The following is an 18360-nucleotide window of genomic DNA, read 5'->3' as shown; positions in this document are numbered from 1 at the left end:
AGTTATTAGAAACTCCTGTCCAATGCAGACTAACCCTAGGAGTGTTCAATAGATGTCAAATGATGATGACATATACTTTAAAGTTTTGTAGAGTCAAATTCCTTCACATTCATATATGTCCTCTTAGCAGTCTTGTGAGCTAGGTAAGGTAAGATGCAATTTTAAAGATCGAAGACCAGCATAGCAGAGAGAAATTTAGTTATATTTTCCGGGTCAGAAAGTGAGTCTAGAGCAAAGGCAAGACTAAAATCCAGGCCTTCTGATTCCCAGTTTAGAGACTCCATAGCCATGATGATACTCTGAATTTGAAGTAGAAGTCTGTTGCACGGGTCAACAACGAATGGCACTAGGATAAAGTTTTTAGTTTGGTTTCCCATCATTGCTGCTCTCTTAGGTTCCCTTAGGCATGTTATTCTGCCTCGTCCATGAGGAGAAGTTCAGAAATAACCAGTTAATCAAAAGATTTATTTGAAATCCCTGTAGCGGGGACCCAAATTTAGCTTTGCACATGATTTGTTTCGCAGGGCAGCCCTATCTCACAGCGGAAGCCCCGGCCTCGTTCCCGAAGGAAACCGAACATTCCTTGATGACGCCCACAATGTCAGTGAGTGGCGGGAAGTACTCACAGGAGAAGAGATTCCATTTGAATTTGAGGCTAGAGGAAAATTAAGGCACAGGTAAGAGAACCTTTATTCTTCTACTAAATTCTTCTATTTAGTTTTTGATACAGCTGGATGTCTGTCCCAAGAGAGCTGCTTGGTGAATTTTCTCATTTGGTGATGTAGATGATTTTCTTTGGTGTTTGTACTGTCTTGGAAACGTATTTGGGTTTATTAATTTCTCCATTATTTGGCTGAGTGGATTTCTGGTACTTTGCCGGGAATGAGAAGCAGCGTGGCTCAGTGGAAAGAGCCTGGGCTTGGGAGTCAGAGGTCATGGGTTCGAATCCCGGCTCTGCCACTTGTCAGCTGTGTGACTGTGGGCAAGTCACTTAACTTCTCTTGTACCGCAGTTACCTCATCTGTAAAATGGGGATTAACTGTGAGCCTCATGTGGGACAACCTGATTACCCTCTATCTACGCCAGCGCTTAGAACAGTGCTCTGCACATAGTAAGCGCTTAACAAATACCAACATTATTATTATTATTATCTGATTTCAGTAATTTCTTAGTGGGATTCTAGGGAGAGATTACTAGAGCTTCTGGTTCGCAACCAGCAGAGGGAGCAAAGGAAATGTTAAATGTCTATTATTTCGGCCCACCCCAGTTAAACGCTCTTAATTATGAGGAAAGTTCTTGTGAAGAGATTTTTAAAGAAAACTAGAGTCTAATCAGTCGTTCGTATTTACTGAACACTTACCATGTGCAGGGGACTGCACTCGGCGCGTGGAAGAGTACAAACAACCGACACATTTCCAGCACACAATGAGCTTAGAGTCTAGAGGGGAAAGGAAGGAGGAAAGAGAAAGGAATAGGATCAAATTCAGAATGGGTGCCTTAGAGAAGCAGCGTGGCTCAGAGGAAAGAGCCCGGGCTTGGGAGTCAGAGATCAAGGGTTCGAAACCCAGCTCTGCCGCTTGCCAGCTGTGTGACTTTGGGCAAGTCGCTTAACTTCTCTGTGCCTCAGTTACCTTAATGGGGATTAAGACTGTGAGCCCACGTGGGACAACCTGATCGCCTTGTATCCCCCAGGGCTTAGAACAGTACTTTGCACATAGTAAGTGCTTAATACATACCACCACTATTATTATCTGACAGAAGAGGCCTTATCATCAAACGAGACCCTTCCCCACAAACCAAGACTTGTTTTTTTCACGGTATTTGTTAAATGCTTAATACGTGCCAGGCACCGTTCTAAGCGTGGGGTGTTTCAACTCAGCTCCATTATCACTGAGTTGTTTCCTACCCATAGCGACTCCGTGAACACACCCTCTTGAGAACATCCCGTCTTCTGTCATACGGTCATTCCGGTATGTGTATCAGTAGAATTTTCTTGTTAAAGATATGGAAGTGGTTTACCCCTGCCTTCCTCTCAGTAAATACTTGGGTCTGTGCCGTTGTCTTTGGTCAACATTTTGATCACTTGATCATCATCCTTTGACACTTTCCCTGCCCAGCATAGGAGAATCGACTTATCGGTTTTGATCGATTTTGATCGAATCTGATGCTTCGGCTTATACCTTTCCATTATGGTTAGCCCTGTGTGGCAGAGTTCGAAGCTTCATCAGTGTTTTCAATGTCTCCTGCCACGATAAGGTGTTAATTCAGAGGAGAGCATTGGGTAGATACATGCTAATCAGGTTGGACACAGTCCGTGTCCCACATGGGGTCGATAATATTAATCCCCATTTTACAGATAAGTTAACCGGGGCACAGAGAAGTGAAGCAACTTGCCCAGAGTCACACAGGAGACAAGCAGAGGAGCCAGGATTAAAACCCAGGTCCTTCTGACTTCCAGGCCCCTGCTCTATCCATTAGGCCATGCTGTTTGTCAATGGGTATCGTTCAGATTAAGATGTCAAATTTTGTCTTTGAAAAGTTTCTGTTCTCTACAAAAGAAGAAATTATAAGCTTTTATCTAGCTCTGTACACCTTTCAACACAGATTTTGACTATGTGTAATATAAGTGGCTCCAAAGAAAGAGCAGGAAAGTGTAGCTTCACTAAGCTGCAGTTTATATGTGTGTGTGTGTGTGTGTACATATATTTTCATGTTTGTTCATTCAATTCATTCAGTAGTATTTATTGAGCACTTACAATGTGCAGAGCACTGTACTAAGCACTTGGAATGTACAATTCAGCAACAGATAGAGACAATCCCTGCCCATTGACGGGCTTAGTCTAATCGGGGGAGACAGACAAAAACAAATGTGTGTTCACATGTATATGCATGTATATGTATATATATGTATATATATACATTTGTATGTATTTATAGATACATATACATGTCACATTTGGGATTTCAGACCTCAAACCAAGTAAAGCTCTTATAGTGTTTTCAAGGGTCAGCTCCCCATGATCTAAAATCCTAAAACAGTTGTGCTTTTTCTTAATAAGACTCTGATCTGCTGTGTCACAAGCAATGTGACCTCTTTACTACTCCTTTCTTTATTTTCCTGTAACCTATTTAAAATCAACATTCTCCTTGAATTCGTAAAAATAAACTTTCCCTCCAACATCTCGTCCCTTGGTGCCCCCACCCTCACTTCAAACACAGTTCCTTAGTTCAGGCTTCTGGCTTGAATTAAGAAAAATGTAAAATAGAATTAAATGTGTAATTTCCTCTTGTTCCTCCTGTTCTGCCCACTGCCTTCTGGTCTGATTTCCGCTGAGAGCTAAAACTCTCTCTCTTTCTGACGGCCCCTGCTCACATAACTGGGCTCCTAGTCACTTGGGGTCAAAGCCAAACAACTCAGGGTGATTCTGGGAAGTGGAATTTGCAATAGGGAACCAAGAGGAGAATTTGGTTTTTTTGCTTTTTTCCAAAGGTCTGTCTATTTATCTAATGGTAAAGCCCAGTGCTGCGTTTTTTCCACTCTGTTGAAATTGCAAAGGAAAGGAAATGCTGCCCTGAGTGAATCGATCAATGGCATTTATTGAGCGCTTACTGTGTGTACAGCCCTGTACTAAGTGCTTGGAAGACGACAGTATAACAGAGTTGGTAGTCACATAGTCACAACGAAAGTCACAGTCTAGAGGCGGGATTGTTAATATCTCCCTCCTGTCCCCTTCCCCTCCCCCTCATCCTCTTCTGTCACCTTCTCTTCCCCTTATCCTCTTCTTTTCCCTTCTTCTTGATTTGATTGATTTGCCAACTCTAGACTGCTCATTATGGGCAGGGAACATGTCTGATATAGTAGTGAAGGCAGGATCGGGTAAGTGTTTGGATTAATATAGTATCAGTTTGGATGGAGAGGGAAGGGCAGATTTTAGCAATGTTTTGAAAGCTGAATCTACAGGATTTAATGATAGATTGAATATGTGGGTTGAATAAGAGAAATGAGTCAAGGATAACACAAAGAGGGGCTTGTGAGACAGGAAGGATGGGGTGCTATTTACAGTGATGGGAAAGTCATGTGGAGGACGGGTTTGGATGGGAAGATAGGGAATTCTGTTTTAGATATGTTAAGCTTGAGATGTGGCCGGGTCATCTAAACAGAGATGTCTTGAAAGCAAAAGGAAATGCGAGACCGCAGAGAGCGAGAGAGATCAGGGCTGGGGATGTCGATTTGAGAATCATCTGCATAGAGGAGTTAGTCGAACCCATTGAAGAGAACAAGTTCTCCATGGGAGTGGGTGTCGGTGGAGAATAGGAGACCCAGAACTAAGCCTTGAGGGACTCCTGCTGTTAGGGGATGGGAGACAGAGTAGGAGCTCACCAAAGAGCTTGAGACTGAGCAGCCAGGGAGATAGGAGGAGAACCAAGAGAGGACAGTGTCTGTGAAGCTGAGGTTGGATAATGTTTTCAGGAGAAGGGGCTGCTTGACAATTTCGAAGGCAGCTGAGAGGTCGAGGAGGGTTAGGATGGAATAGAGGCCATCGGATTTGATGAGGAGAAGATCATTGGTGACCTTTGAGAGGGTGGTTTCTGTGGAGTGAAGAGGATGGCAGCCAGATTGGAAGGGGTCAAGGAGAGAATTGGATGAAAGGACCTTGAGCACTCTCTGGCTCGTGCACAGGAGTGAAGGAAGCAGGCTGTGGAGGTGTTCCAGGGCTGTGAGTTAGTGGGAGGTCAACAATGGGACAGAGGAGAGAATGAGTTGATTGAGACTGTGAACCCCAAGTGGGACAGGGACTATGTCGAACCTGATTAACTTCTCTCTACCCCAGTGCTTAGTACAGTGCCTGGCACATAGTGAGCACTTAACAAATACCATAAAACAAGAGTTTACAGTCTTAAGGTCTTTGCAGTCTAGAGTCAGTCAGTCCTGTGTTCTTTCTTCAACAGTAGACCGATCAGATGCTGGGAAAAGCAATGTGGTGGCTGCCCTCCTTGACATCACCTTCAGGTTTAGGGAAATATCTTCCAATCTCTCGAACTTTTTGACTAGTAGCCCGCTAGAGAGCTATTGTTTGGCAACCGATTGAGCGAGTCAGGTTCCACTGTTGGATCACAGCATCGCATTAACAGTACGGTCACCTTGGCTGTAAATAGGTCCTGAACAATAAAGAGCTTTGTTTGCATTTTGCAGTGCAGTAGACCTTTCCTTGCCTATTTTTTTTATGGTGTTTAAGTTCTTACTTTGTGCCACACACTGACCTAAGCGCTGGGGTAGATACAAGTTAATCAAGTTGGACACAGTCACCTCCCACATAGGGCTCACAGTCTTAATCCCCATTTTGCAGATGAGGTAACTGAGGCCCAGAGAAGCAGTGACTTGCCCAAGGTCACACAGCAGACAAGTGGCGGAGCCAGGATTAGCATCCGAGCTCTTTTGGCTCCCAGGCCTGTGCTCGTCCCACTAGGCCCTGCTGCTTCTCAAGTCATTTGCATTTGCCCCGTGGGAACATGACTGGCAAAGGAAGGCAGTGTGAGAATGGGGTTGCACAAACACTGTCATTATTATCAAATCCTCCATGGAGGTTCTCAATCCTGAAAGCTCAGTCCTGGAACTGTACATTGTTTCCACAAACCTTCTAAAAACCCAAACATTTCCCTTCAGACCCCTGACATGTTTTACTACGGACCTCACGTCCCCGTTATTTCAAAAATAGGGTGATGTCAGCTCCGACAGGAAAGAGCCTGGCTTAGTGGAAAGGGCACGGGCTTGAGAGTCAGAGGACCTGAGTTCTAATCCCGGATCTGCCACGTGTCTGCCGTGTGACCTTGGGCAAGTCGCTTCACTTCTCTGTGCCTCAGTTACCTCATCTGTAAAATGGGGATTAAGACTGTGAGCCCCACGTGGGACAGCCTGATTACTTTGTAACTACCCCAGCACTTAGAACAGTGCTTGGCACATAGTAAGAGCTTAACAAATACCCATTATTGTCATTATTATTATTCTGAAATGATCAAGTTTTACACTGTAGAAATAAAGACACTAGTTCATTTTTATTCAATATCGATTGATTATACAACATTTGAAAATCTTTCCAGTTAATGACAGTACATCCAGCACAAGTCATTTTGTATGCTGTACTCCATTCCTAGGCTAAATGTGGTTGTCTTGGTATTTATCTTTTGAGAAGTCAGAATGATAGGGAGCCTTTTTTACTAATCTGGAAATCCCTGTGAGGATTTTCCTATTTGGTGTTTCTGTTATGAAGACCCATTAAGGCTTGGCCTTAAAGAAGTGGGTACCTGAAATTAGCCTCCCTTCTGCAATCCTTACCGTCTTTCCCCTGAAGATGAGGGGTAATGCAAACTTGCTTTCATCTCAACTGGCAGGCACACCCATGACCTCAGAATTCACCAGCTGCAAGTGAGAGTGAATGGCTGGGAACAAGTGAGCCCGGTGTCCGTGGACAAAGTTGGAACCTTTTTCCGATACGCGGCCCCTGACAAGAATTCATCATCATCCACCGTAAGTCGCTGCTGAGAAATCAGGGTAAATGGTAGCACAGGGTTGGCCAAGGTGACAATACCCTTAAGAAGCAAGAGTTATATGGTGGTTAAGCACTGGCTTCTTTCTAGTGGGAATTTTCTCTTGTCGAATTATTTACGTAGTTTAAGAAGGAAGAATATGATTTATGATTCAGTTTTTGCTGGGGATGAACAGATTTCGTAGCTATCAAAATTAAAACCAATTATCTTAATATAAAAAAACCCCCTGCTCATTAAAAAAAAACCCCACCATCATTTTAAATGGTGATCGGAATATGATATCATGCAGATAGGTTTTGCAGATAGGCTTTTCAGTAACCCCAAACTACTGGCTCTTCCTTACCAATATCATCCCTCCTTGAGTTCTGACATTGCAACATCCTTTTTAATCCTGACTGTTCATTCATTTATTCAATCGTATTTATTGAGCGCTTACTGTGTGCAGAGCACTGTTCAACCCCTACCAAGACAGTGCCCCCTTCTCATTACCCCCAGACAGAAACACAGACAGATGAAGAATTTCTCTTTTCCAATCCTGCCGTTTTCTTCCTCACCTTTAGTGACCATTTCCCCATACCATTTTTCTTTCCGCATCGCACCCACTCACCCTCAAAAGGACTAGAATTATAAAGGGTGCTGTTTAGACGCAACTGTAAAGTGCAGTTGCAGCTGGACAAAAATGCCAAGTTTCGTAATTGCAGCAGTTACAGATTTACTCACCTGTCACCCAGTTTTTCTCGGGCTAGTTTTTCCATATACCACTGGTGAGTGCTGACCTGCGTGCGTGCTAGAGAATAGTGCAACTTTCCAAAACCCGTTCTGCTCACATGAAGAATTGGAGTGCAGTTTTCTTACTGAATTCATTCCCTTCAGTCTCTCCACAAGCTTAAATACAGAAGCTCTTTGAAATCAGGCTAAACATTCAAAGCTTTAAATGTCAGTGACACTGATTCATTGGCCAGCCAATGTATTGTATTTATTGAGCATATAGTGAGGGCACAGCACTGAACTAAATGCTTGGGCAAGTTCAGCAGAAGCTGTTAACATATTCCCCTGCTTCCAAGGAACTTAGAACCTAATGCAGGAAGGAGACCGACAGACAGAAAATACTTAGGAGTAGTGGGGGCAGAGGAAGGACAAGAATATAACAGGTGGTAGCATAATTAAATACTGCAGATAGTAGCTGAATAAATAATTGATATATGTAAATATCAATAAAGATACAAATGTATATAGTACAGAGGATAGCATTAGGGATGGATGTAGGGTGGATGGACCTCACACTATTTAAAGAAAACGGTCTTTGCTTCCCAAAGAATACCCGAGTTGCCTGGGTAAATGCGTGGATAGTGGGAGAGCACGGGCTTGGGAGTCAAAGGTCATGGTTTCTAATCCCGACTCTGCCTCTTGTCTGCTGTGTGACTTTGGGCAAGTCACTTAACTTCTCTGTGCCGCAGTTACCTCATCTGTAAAATGGGGATTGAGACTGTGAGCCCCACGTGGGACAACCTGATTACCTTGTATCTATCCCAGTGCTTATAACAGTGCTTGGTAGGTAGTAAGCACTTAACAAATACCATTATTATTATTATTATTATTATTAATAATAAATATCTATTCCTCATGTATTAATTGTTTGTCCTTTTGGATCTTTCCTAGATTGGCAGTCCAAGTAGCAGGACAAATATAATACATCCCCAGGTCTATGTGAGTACAGTTTTCCTTGGGTTTCTGCCACTGAGTGATTGGGAATGGACTCTTTCTGATTAGATCATTTCTTCAGGTCTACATGATATAGATTTGCCCTCAGATATGAGTAACTTAATGATAGAACTTGGGAAGAGTGCAACAGACTAAAGTTGGTAGAACATTCCCTGCCCACAAGGAGCTTCCAGTCTAGAGGGAGAGACAGACATTAATATAAATTAAGGATATGTATATAAGTGCTGTTGGGGTTAAGGGTGAGGTGAATATCAAAGCTAAAAGGGCACAAATCCAAGTGCATAGGTGATGCTAAAGGAACTAGACTGTTAGCCCGCTGTGGGCAGGGAATATGTCTACCAACTCTTTTATATTGTACTCTCCCAAGTACAGTTCTCTGCACTCAGAAAGCACGCAGTAATGCAGCTGATTGATTGATTGAGAGAGAGTGGAGGAGAACAGGGCTTAATTGGGGAAGGCCTCTTGGACGAGAAGTAATTTTAATAGGACTTTGAAGCTGGGGAGTTTGTCGGTCTGTCATATGTGCTGGGGGAGGGGGTTCCAGGGCAGAGAGAGGACATGGGCACAAAGTTGATGCCGAGTTGACAAGATTGAGGTATTATTATTATTGTTGTTATTATTATTATCATCAAGTGCCGTCGAGTCGATTCTAATTCATAGGAACTCTATGGACGTATTTTCTCCAGACAGCCTATCTTCTGCCATAATCTGTAACCTTTCTAAGGGTTCTTCCATTACCGTTGTTTTGGTCTCTATCCATCTAGCTGCTGGTCTGCCTCTTGCACATTTTCCCTGGACTTTTCCCAGCAGTAGTGTCTTCTCCAGAGAATTAGTCCTCCTGATTATGTGTCCAGAATATGCTAAGCTAAGTCGAGTCATTTGGCCTTCCAAAGTACAGTGAGTAAATTGAGGTTAGAGAATCGAAGTCTGCTGACTGGATTGTAAATAGGAAATCACTGAGGTAGGGTAAGGATGGAGAGAGCTGATTAAGTGTTTTAAAGCCGACGGTAAGGAGTTTCTGTAAGAAGCAGAGGTGAATGGTTATCTCCTGGAGGGTCTTGAGTTGGGAGAGTGGACTGAATGTTTCCTTAGAAAAATGATCTGGGCAATAGAGTGAAGTATGGTCTAGAAGCAGGAGAGACTGAAAGCAAGATCAGAGAGAAGGCTAATGCAAGTATTCAAGTAGGCAAATGAAGCAGCGTGGACTAATGAATAGAGTACAGGCCTGGGAGCCACAAGGACCTGGGTTCAAATCCTAGCTCCACCACTTGGTTGCTGTGTGACCTTTGGCAAGTCACTTAACTTCTCTGTGCCTGTTACTTCATCTGTAAAATGGGGATTAAGTCTGTAAAGCCGATGTGGGACATGGTCTGTCCAACCTGATTATTTTGTATCTACCCCAGTATTTAGAAGAGTGCCTAATATATAGTGAGCATTTAGAGAAGCAGCATGGCCTAGTGACAAGAACATGAACTTGGGAGTCAGAAGATGTGGGTTCTAATCCCAGATATGCCACTTGTCTGCTTTGTAACCTTGGGCAGGTCACTTAACTTCTCTCTGCCTCAGTTCATCCATCTGTAAGATGGGCATTAAGACTGTGAGCCCCACGTGAGAGAACCTGATTACCTTGTGTCTACCTCACTGCTTAGAACAGTGCTTGGCACATAGCAAGTGCTTAAATACCATAATTATTATAATCATCATTAATAAATACCTTTTTTTTTTAAAAAAAGGCATGCTGTAACAAATGCTTGGAGCAGCTAGGTAGTAGTTTGGATGGAGAGGGAAGGGGTAGATTCTAGACTTGAGATGAAGGTAGAACTGTCAGGGTATGGTGAAATACTGAATATGTGGATTGAATGAGAGAGATGTGTCAAAGAGAAATGAATATGTTATTTTAATAATTACAGCATCTTTAATTTATGTAGCACCTTTCTTCTGAAGAGCCTATAGAAATCTTAAATATATCCTCAGGCAGGACTTTGATTCCTAAACTGGAATATGACAGGGATGAAGATTCAAGACAAAGTTTAGTTATATATGCTATACCCTTTGGATCTCTGCTCATAATCCACATGGGTAATTTAAGATTACATAATAATAGGCTGGGTCCAGTTGGCCGTTAAAAGTCACGAGATGGCCCTGAAAAGCTCCTTTCAGAATAATGCTTAGAATTTCTTCTCCCTGAGGGTGTTTTCTTTTATTATATGAAATTTTAGTTAGCTAAGTGTAGAGACATTAAAGTCAGGATTTGCAGTTGTTATAAATGAACACTGAATTGATTGGAGCTTTATTGTATTGGCTCAATGGAAGCTTTAGTTATGGCTACCCTTGTACCCAGTACTGTCGCTATATAATAGCACTTCAAAGTGTTCTAATTTGCTTTTACCACTGGGCCTTCCTGAAAGTGTTGCTGGTATGTTTTTGCAAAACATTGAGAACTTTGTTTTTTTGTTTTCTTATGCTGGTTTTCAGATGTGTTTGTTTTAATAAAAGATTGGCGGTGTGAAAAACCAGGATATGGTATTATTTGTTCACCCAAAGATCATTATCATTATGTTCTGGGCACATACTCTTGGAATAATAATTTTAAGAACCATTTCTTTAGAATACATAGAATACGAATTTGTACTAGTGTATGATTTTGAATTTCTAGAAGTTAAAGAATGTTATGGGCCTAGGAGTCATAGAGTAAGGGGACTGGCTTCACCCCCTTTTGACATTGTTAGATTTTGAGGAATGATTGAAACAAGAGGTGTGATTTGGATTATGATAGTCATCTTTTTAGAGTGCTTCGAGGTCTTACTCTAAAGATGCCGTCTTGAGATTTTAGGGTGTACGGAATTGAATTACCCCCATTCAGCACAGGAAAAATCCAGAATTTGCTCCTGGGATAGCAGCATTTGCTTACATCAAATTCTGCCTTGTAGGATAATAAAGTGATTATGAGGAGAAACCCTAGTCTCTTTGTCCATTACCATACAGTTGAAGGCGATCTCTCTTTTTAAACTGTCATCCTAGTTCTCTTCACTGCCCCCCGTTCGGGTGGTCTTTGCCGTGACCATGGAAGGCAGCGCAAGGAAAGTGATCACCGTGCGCTCGGCCCTGATGGTGAAGAACAAGCTTGAGTCGCCGATGGAATTGAGGCTGGATAGCCCGTCGGCCCCTGACAGTAAGTCAGTACTCGATCCCTTAGTTCCCAAGGAGGAGAGCAACCCTCAGGGAGAAGGGATCCTTGTTTTACAATCCCTGTTTTGGCCGTTGAGTGCTTTTTAATCTGAGGGCCACATCCCCCACAGCGTTGACATGTTTTTTGTTTCCCAGAACCTGTAGTGCTTCCAGCAGTCATGCCAGGGGATTCGTTTGCCATCCCATTGCACCTCACCTCCTGGCGGTTACAAGCCAGGCCCAAAGGAATGGGAGTATTTTTTTGTAAAGTTCCCATTCACTGGACCAATGTCGTGAAGTCGGCCGAAGTTAGCAGCAGCAAACGAGAGTGCCACTCTATGGATACAGAAAACAGCCGGTTTTTCAGGTATGTCTGATCCATGTGTTTTTATCCTTTTCTTCTTTCCTGAAAGGAACAGAGTATTGGCAAACATGAAAAGGCTTAAGAGAAAGGAGTCCTATGGACAAAATCTCTTCTCTAGGCACAAGGGAGCTAAAATGGAAGAATGATTTTGGTCAGATAACTTTTTTTGAGGCTCCAGTGAGAAGTTACTCTGGTGGTATTCTCGAGTGTACCTGGGGTATCTAAGATTCCTGCCCTCAAGGGGCTTCAGTGTAATATAGATAAATCAAGAAAGTATAAGTCAAATCGGTCTCCCTTTCTAATTGGATTTGATAGTGGAAGGTCGTAAGAAAACCTTTGCTGTTCACTTTTAAAAAAAAAAGGGTATTTTGCTCGTTCCTCATTCATTCAGTTATATTTATTGAGTGCTCACTATGGGCAGAGCACTGTGCTAAAAGCTTGGAAAGTACAATACAGTAATAAAAAGAGACAACCCCTGCCCACAACAGCCTCATTTACTGTGTGCCAGGCACTGTACTAAGTACTGGGGTGGATACAACCTAATTAGGTTGGACACAGTCCATGTCCCCAAATGGGGCACACAGTCTTAATTCCGTTTCACAGATGATAGAGAGTGAAGTGATTTGCCCAAGGCCACACAGCAAAGTGACAGAGGCAGGATTAGAACACAGATCCTTCTGAGTCCCAGTCCTGTGCTCTCCACTAGGCAATGCTGCTTCTCTGGTTTTGAAGGAACAAAACCAGGAATTTGAGTGTGCAGGCAAGTCATTCAGGTGGAATTACACCCCTGAACAAAATTCCCAAGTTATTTTTCTGTAAAACAGCTGCGTGGGTTTTTCTTTTATTTGTTTATTGGTTTATCTGACCGCAGTTCAGATAATAGAGACTCAAATATTTAGACTAAAGAATTGCTAATGTTTTACTGAATTAGTGAACCATTTGTAAATTTATAGTTCTCTGTGAGAGGCAGTGCATAACTTGAGAAGATAAAGTACAACTTTTCCATTCATTCTGTTGATTTTCACACCAATCTGTCTTTCTTCCTAGGTTTTGTGTGGCTATAAAGAAAGAAAATTATCCAGATTACATGCCCTCAAACATATTTTCTGACAGTGCTAAACAGATTTTCAGACAGCCTGGGCATACCATTTATCTGTTGCCAACTGTGGTAATCTGTAACTTGCTACCTTGTGAACTCGACTTTTATGTTAAGGGGATGCCAATTAATGGGACACTGAAACCTGGCAAAGAGGCAGCCTTGCACACAGCTGATACATCTCAGAACATTGAGCTGGGTAAGGCCATACAGAGGTACCATTTTCTGCCAGTATTACAGGAACTATGCAAAATGACTAAATGTTTTGTTGGTGCTATACGAGCCTCTCCCAGTTGTTTTGGTATAAAGAGAGGATCTCAGCATGGGAGTTATTGCCAGGGGTGTGGTGGAGCAACATGTAAATAGTCTAACAAAACAAAAAAAGTCCATTTGATTGAGGATGGCACCACACTGGTTTGAATGAGTACTGGGCAGGGGGTTGATGTGACTTTTCTGGGTGACTTTGAGCAAGCCCTCTAACTTCTCTGTTCCAAATTTCCGAGACTATGTTGTGGTAGGATAGAAGGATTTCTGAGTGTGGTCTGAGATCCTTTTTCAATTTTTTAAGGTACTTGTTGAGTGCTTGCTATGTGGCAGGCACTATTCCAAGCTCTGGGGAAGATACAAGCTAATCAGATTGGACACAGTCCCTGTCCCACATGGGGCTCACGGTACTAATCCCCATTTTATAGATGAGGTAACTGAGGCATAGATGAGAAGTGAAGTGACTTGCTCAAGGCCACACAGCAGACAAGTAGCAAAGCCAGGATTAGAACAGGTCCTTCTGATTCACAGGCCCATGCTCTATCCACTAGGCCATGCTGCTTCTCTCAAAATCCTTTGAAGACAGAACCTTTAAATTCAAGATGGATGGTCATCATCAATCAATCAATAAATTGTATTTATTGAGGATTTACAGTGTGCCGAGCACGAGGCTGAGGTCTTGGGAGAGTACGGTACAGTAGAGTTGAGAGCTATGATCCCTGCCCACAGGGAGCATACAATCTAGAAGGGAAGATGGACATTCAAAAAGACTCACTGGGAAAGGGTGAGGAGTGGGCTTCCTTAGCACTCCCCAGTGCCACTTTCACTCCATTCCACCTCCCCCATCCCTGTTTTTCTTTCCTTTGACGTTTACATCATCCTCTTCTACCACCCACTCCAATTACTAGGCACAGTCATCTACCCCTTCCACCACACTCCCACCCCCCGGGCACACCTCCAACTTTCTCACATTCCTTCTCTCTGTCTCCATCTGTACACTGATCCTTTGTAACTTCAGTATCCACGTGGATGTTCTTAATGCCCTTCCTCTACCCACTTTCCTCTCAACTCCACTGAACTCCTGCTCCACCCCGCCCCACCCACTCACCAACTTGAACACACATTCCATCTCATCACCTCTAGGCACTGTACTGTCTCTACCCTCAGCAACTCTGAAATCCCTCTATCTGACCACAACTTCCTCACCTGCCTTCTCCCCCCCGCCCCTTGAATCTGTCCTGTTCCACCACAGGTGACTCCAATTTTCTAATCCCATCCCATTTTCTCAAGTATTCATGTTCCATTTAATCTCCATACCCAAACTACCTTTCCTTGATGGCCAAATTGATGCCCTTAACACCGCCCTTTTACTGAACTCAGCGCATTCGATCCCCTATCCCTTTGCCGATCTCGTAACCACTAACCCCCAACAGAACTCCTCATATTCACGCCCAAACCCTGCCCGCTTCCTGACTTTTCCATCACTGTACATAGCACCACCATTGTCCCTGTCTCACAAGCCCATAACCATGGCGTTATCCTCAACTTATCTCTCTCATTCAACCTACATATTCAGTCTGTCACCAAATCCTGTTAGTTCAGTCTTTACAACATTGCTAAAATCTGCCCTTTCCTCTCCTTCCAAACTGATGCCACATTACTCCAGGCATTTATTCTGTCCCACCTCGATTACTGCATCAGCCTCTGTGCTGACTTCCCTGCCTCCTATCTCTCCCCACTGAAGTTCACACTTCACTCTGCTGCCCGGATCGTTTTTCTACAAACCATTCAGTCCCCGTCTCCCCACATGAGAACTTCCAGTTGTTGTCCATCCATCGCCTCATCAAACAGAAATTCCTTACCATCGGCTTTAAAGCATTTCATCACTTGCCCCCTCTTACCTTACCTCTCGGATTTCCTACTATAACTCAGCTCATATTTTTTACTTCTCCAGTGCCTACCTGCTCACTGTACCTCAATCTCATCTGTCTCACTGCTGATCCCTCGCCCACATCCTGCCTCTGGCTTGGAATGCTCTCCCTCTTCACATCTGACAGATTATGACTCTCCCCACCTTCAAAGCCTTATTAAAATCACATCTCCTCCGGGAGGACTTCCCTGACAAAGCCCTCATTTCCTCATCTCCCACTCCCTTATGCATCACCTTGCACTTAGATTTGGACCCTTGATTCACCCCTCCCTCAGCTTCACAGCACTTGGAAGCAGCATGGCTTAGTGGGAAGAGCACGGGCCTGGGAGTCAGAGGTCTTGGGTTCTAATCCCGGCTCCGCCACTTGTCAGCTGTGTGACTTTGGGCAAGTCACTTAACTTGTCTGTGCCTCAGTTGCCTCATCTGTAAAATGGGGATTACGAGCCCTACATAGGACAAACTGATTATCTTGTGTCTACCCCAGCACTTACAATAGTGCTTGGCACATAGTAAGCGCTGAACAAATACCATCATTATTATTATTGTGTACATATCCTCTGTTTGTATTAATGTCTGTCTCTCTCGCTAGACTGTCCATCATTATTATTATTGTGTACATATCTGCTATTTGTATAAATGTCTGTCTCTCTAGACTGTAAACTCCTGGTGGGCGTGGAACATGTCTACCTACTCTGTTATATTGTGTGCTCCCAAGCTCTTAATACTGTGCTCTGCACCCAGTAAATGTTCAAAGATTATGACTGACTGACTGGTTGGTTGATGATAGATAAGGGAAATGGCAGTGTAGCCTTGAGGGCAGGGATCGAATCTACTATTTTTGTTTTATTATAGTCGACCAAGTGCTTAGTACAGTCCTGTGCACAAGGCCGTACCAACAACAAATATAAATACCACTGATTCATATGTACATAAATTCTGAGGGGCATGACTATCTAAGTATATAAATGGCATTGCAAGCAAGAAGGAAGCTGACTCCTTCTTGTATTCAAGATTAAGGCCAAGGGATGCTTTTCCAGTTTGGCCAAAAAAAAGTTTGTTTTTCTGCAACTTTAACAGAAAAGTTACTAGGCCTTTAATGGCAAAACTGGCCTTGAAGATGACATAGAGCTCGTAAACGTTAAATAGTTAAAGAATTGGAAAATAGTGTAAATTTCCAAAAAAGATTGATCTAGTTCTTTTTGGTTTGGGGGGGCATGGGGAGTTGTTAATTTTAATGGTTTTCTAAGGTATAAATGAGCCCTTTTACATGTGGAAACAGTCAGTGGATTTTCTACAGCATATAAACAACAGCTTGGTGTGTTTGACAGTGATACCACAAAATAAAGAACGTTCTTCTGATCTACGGAGCTAACTGAGTGCCTGAAAGAAAATTCAGTGCAAGTGCAAAGCATGCTTTGTGCCTTTCTTGATCTCTCAGTCCTCTTCTCGTAGACATTTTTGCTCTCTGCAGGTCAATTGTGGATGTCTTTCCTGGTCTCTTGAATTTACCTGGCATTTTAATCTCCTCCCCCTTTGAGAGAGTGTGGCTCTCAGATGCCCTGAAAAATCCTTTCAAAAAGAATTGAATCTAGTTGCTCCAAAAGTAGTAGTCGTAGTTATTTCTCCCTGTTTGTCCTGGAAAGTAGTTCTAGAGGAAATTAAATGATTGACGAGTCTTTTTTTCGAAAAACTGAAATGACGCGGAGATGACGGCTTCTGTTTCCCTTCTTTAGGGGTGTCGCTGGAAAACTTTCCATTTTGTAAAGAGCTACTTATTCCTCCCGGCACCCAAAACTATATAGTGCGAATGCGACTATATGACGTCAACCGACGGCAATTCAACCTCACTATACGTATTATCTGTAGAGCAGAAGGGTCTCTAAAGATCTTCATTTCTGCCCCATACTGGCTAATCAACAAAACTGGTAAGTTCATTATGCCCAAGCATCCTGAGCAATTGGCATGGAAACTGAGGTTTATTTCCACTTCTGGCCAAATTAAGTCAGTGCAAATAAATGACAACCTGGAGAAACACAGCATCTCATGATAATGGAGTATTTGTGTAGCATTAGTGATATTTCCGAAACACCAAAGCCACCAAGTAAAAACATCTATTTCCTCCTTTGCCCTGCTTGAACATTTCCCATTTGCCATCCAAATTGGCCTTTGAGCTGTTGATTTTACATGCTGTCTTTTCTTTGGAGAATTGAATGTAATTGGAATTTTCTCTTTCCGAATCCTGCTCTCCGAAAGGGTTACCGCTGATCTTCCGACAGGACAACGCCAAGACAGATGCTGCAGGGCAGTTTGAAGAACATGAACTGGCCAGGAGCCTGAGCCCACTTTTATTCTGCTATGCTGATAAAGAGCAGCCAACTCTGTAAGTAAAATTATTTATGGGAAAGGGAAACCGGCTCCCAGCAAGTGGAAAAAATTAGCAAAAGATGTAGCACAGTTATTTAAGTAGAAATATACTGTAGATAACAATCCCAGCCTGGCAAAAGATAGATACAATGGCCTAATGGGATTTTTCCATATCTGATTTCTACGTTATTTGATATTGAAAACAAACCATTTGGTTAGTTTATAATAAAAACTGACTAGGGTGGTTTTATTTTACATGTATTGAAGCCATGCTTTTTTTTAATAACTCTGCAGTGGGTGAGAAGTTTGCATTTCTTTATAGTGTTTTTTTTAAAAGAGTTTTCTTTTTCTCTCACCTCTGCCTTCAGTGAGCCCCAGGTTTCTTCCTGGAAATGTTAATTCAGCAAGTGTAGCACAAAAAGACGAGAGGCAGATTGGGTATCCAGTCAGGCACATTCGTCCATCCCCAGTTCAACCTACTTTCTTTCTAATCCTGTTGATCTAATGAGTCAGTTAAGGCTATCAAAGCCCTTTATGTGGCCACATTTTTCCCCATATTCCATTCAAAGGAGGTTGACTCCCCACAGAATTTACAGGATTTGCCCCTGGTCATATTAGGGGGAATGGTAGGAACGTTCCTTACGTATTTTTCTTGACTTTTATAGCTTGATTTCTTCATATTCACCCGCAACTAAGTTATCACAGGTTCTCCGAATCAAAATCCATGGTCCAAATCAGAAGAGGTGGAAGGGTGCCTTACATAGTACCCAACTACCCTGCCAAGTGTGTCAAGCTTTCTGTCGAAAACTTCCATGGTATCCGGAGGGGCCCCTAGACTTTTTCCTCCCTCAAATGCTGAATTTTAATACAGTCAGATCCGATCTGCCAAGAAGGCTGGAATTAGGT

The 18360-nt window shown here is 42.8% G+C and overlaps 1 protein-coding gene across 2 annotated transcripts in view; it reads left to right on the top strand.

The window, feature by feature from the left end:
• VPS13D (vacuolar protein sorting 13 homolog D) overlaps positions 1-18360 on the top strand; it is a 313068-nt gene that overhangs the window by 107719 nt on the left and 186989 nt on the right. For both annotated transcript variants that reach the window (XM_029065681.2, XM_029065680.2), the window contains 8 exons: positions 525-677; positions 6391-6526; positions 8206-8253; positions 11290-11440; positions 11593-11803; positions 12848-13095; positions 16824-17015; positions 17344-17470. In XM_029065681.2, the coding sequence (XP_028921514.1) occupies positions 525-677; positions 6391-6526; positions 8206-8253; positions 11290-11440; positions 11593-11803; positions 12848-13095; positions 16824-17015; positions 17344-17470 (1266 nt within the window). The remainder of the gene's footprint in view (positions 1-524; positions 678-6390; positions 6527-8205; positions 8254-11289; positions 11441-11592; positions 11804-12847; positions 13096-16823; positions 17016-17343; positions 17471-18360) is intronic.

This window comes from Ornithorhynchus anatinus, chromosome 5 (assembly GCF_004115215.2).
Source record: "Ornithorhynchus anatinus isolate Pmale09 chromosome 5, mOrnAna1.pri.v4, whole genome shotgun sequence".
Lineage (NCBI taxonomy): Eukaryota > Metazoa > Chordata > Mammalia > Monotremata > Ornithorhynchidae > Ornithorhynchus > Ornithorhynchus anatinus.
Note: the sequence above shows the minus strand (reverse complement) of the source record. Positions and strands in the feature narration are given on the sequence as shown.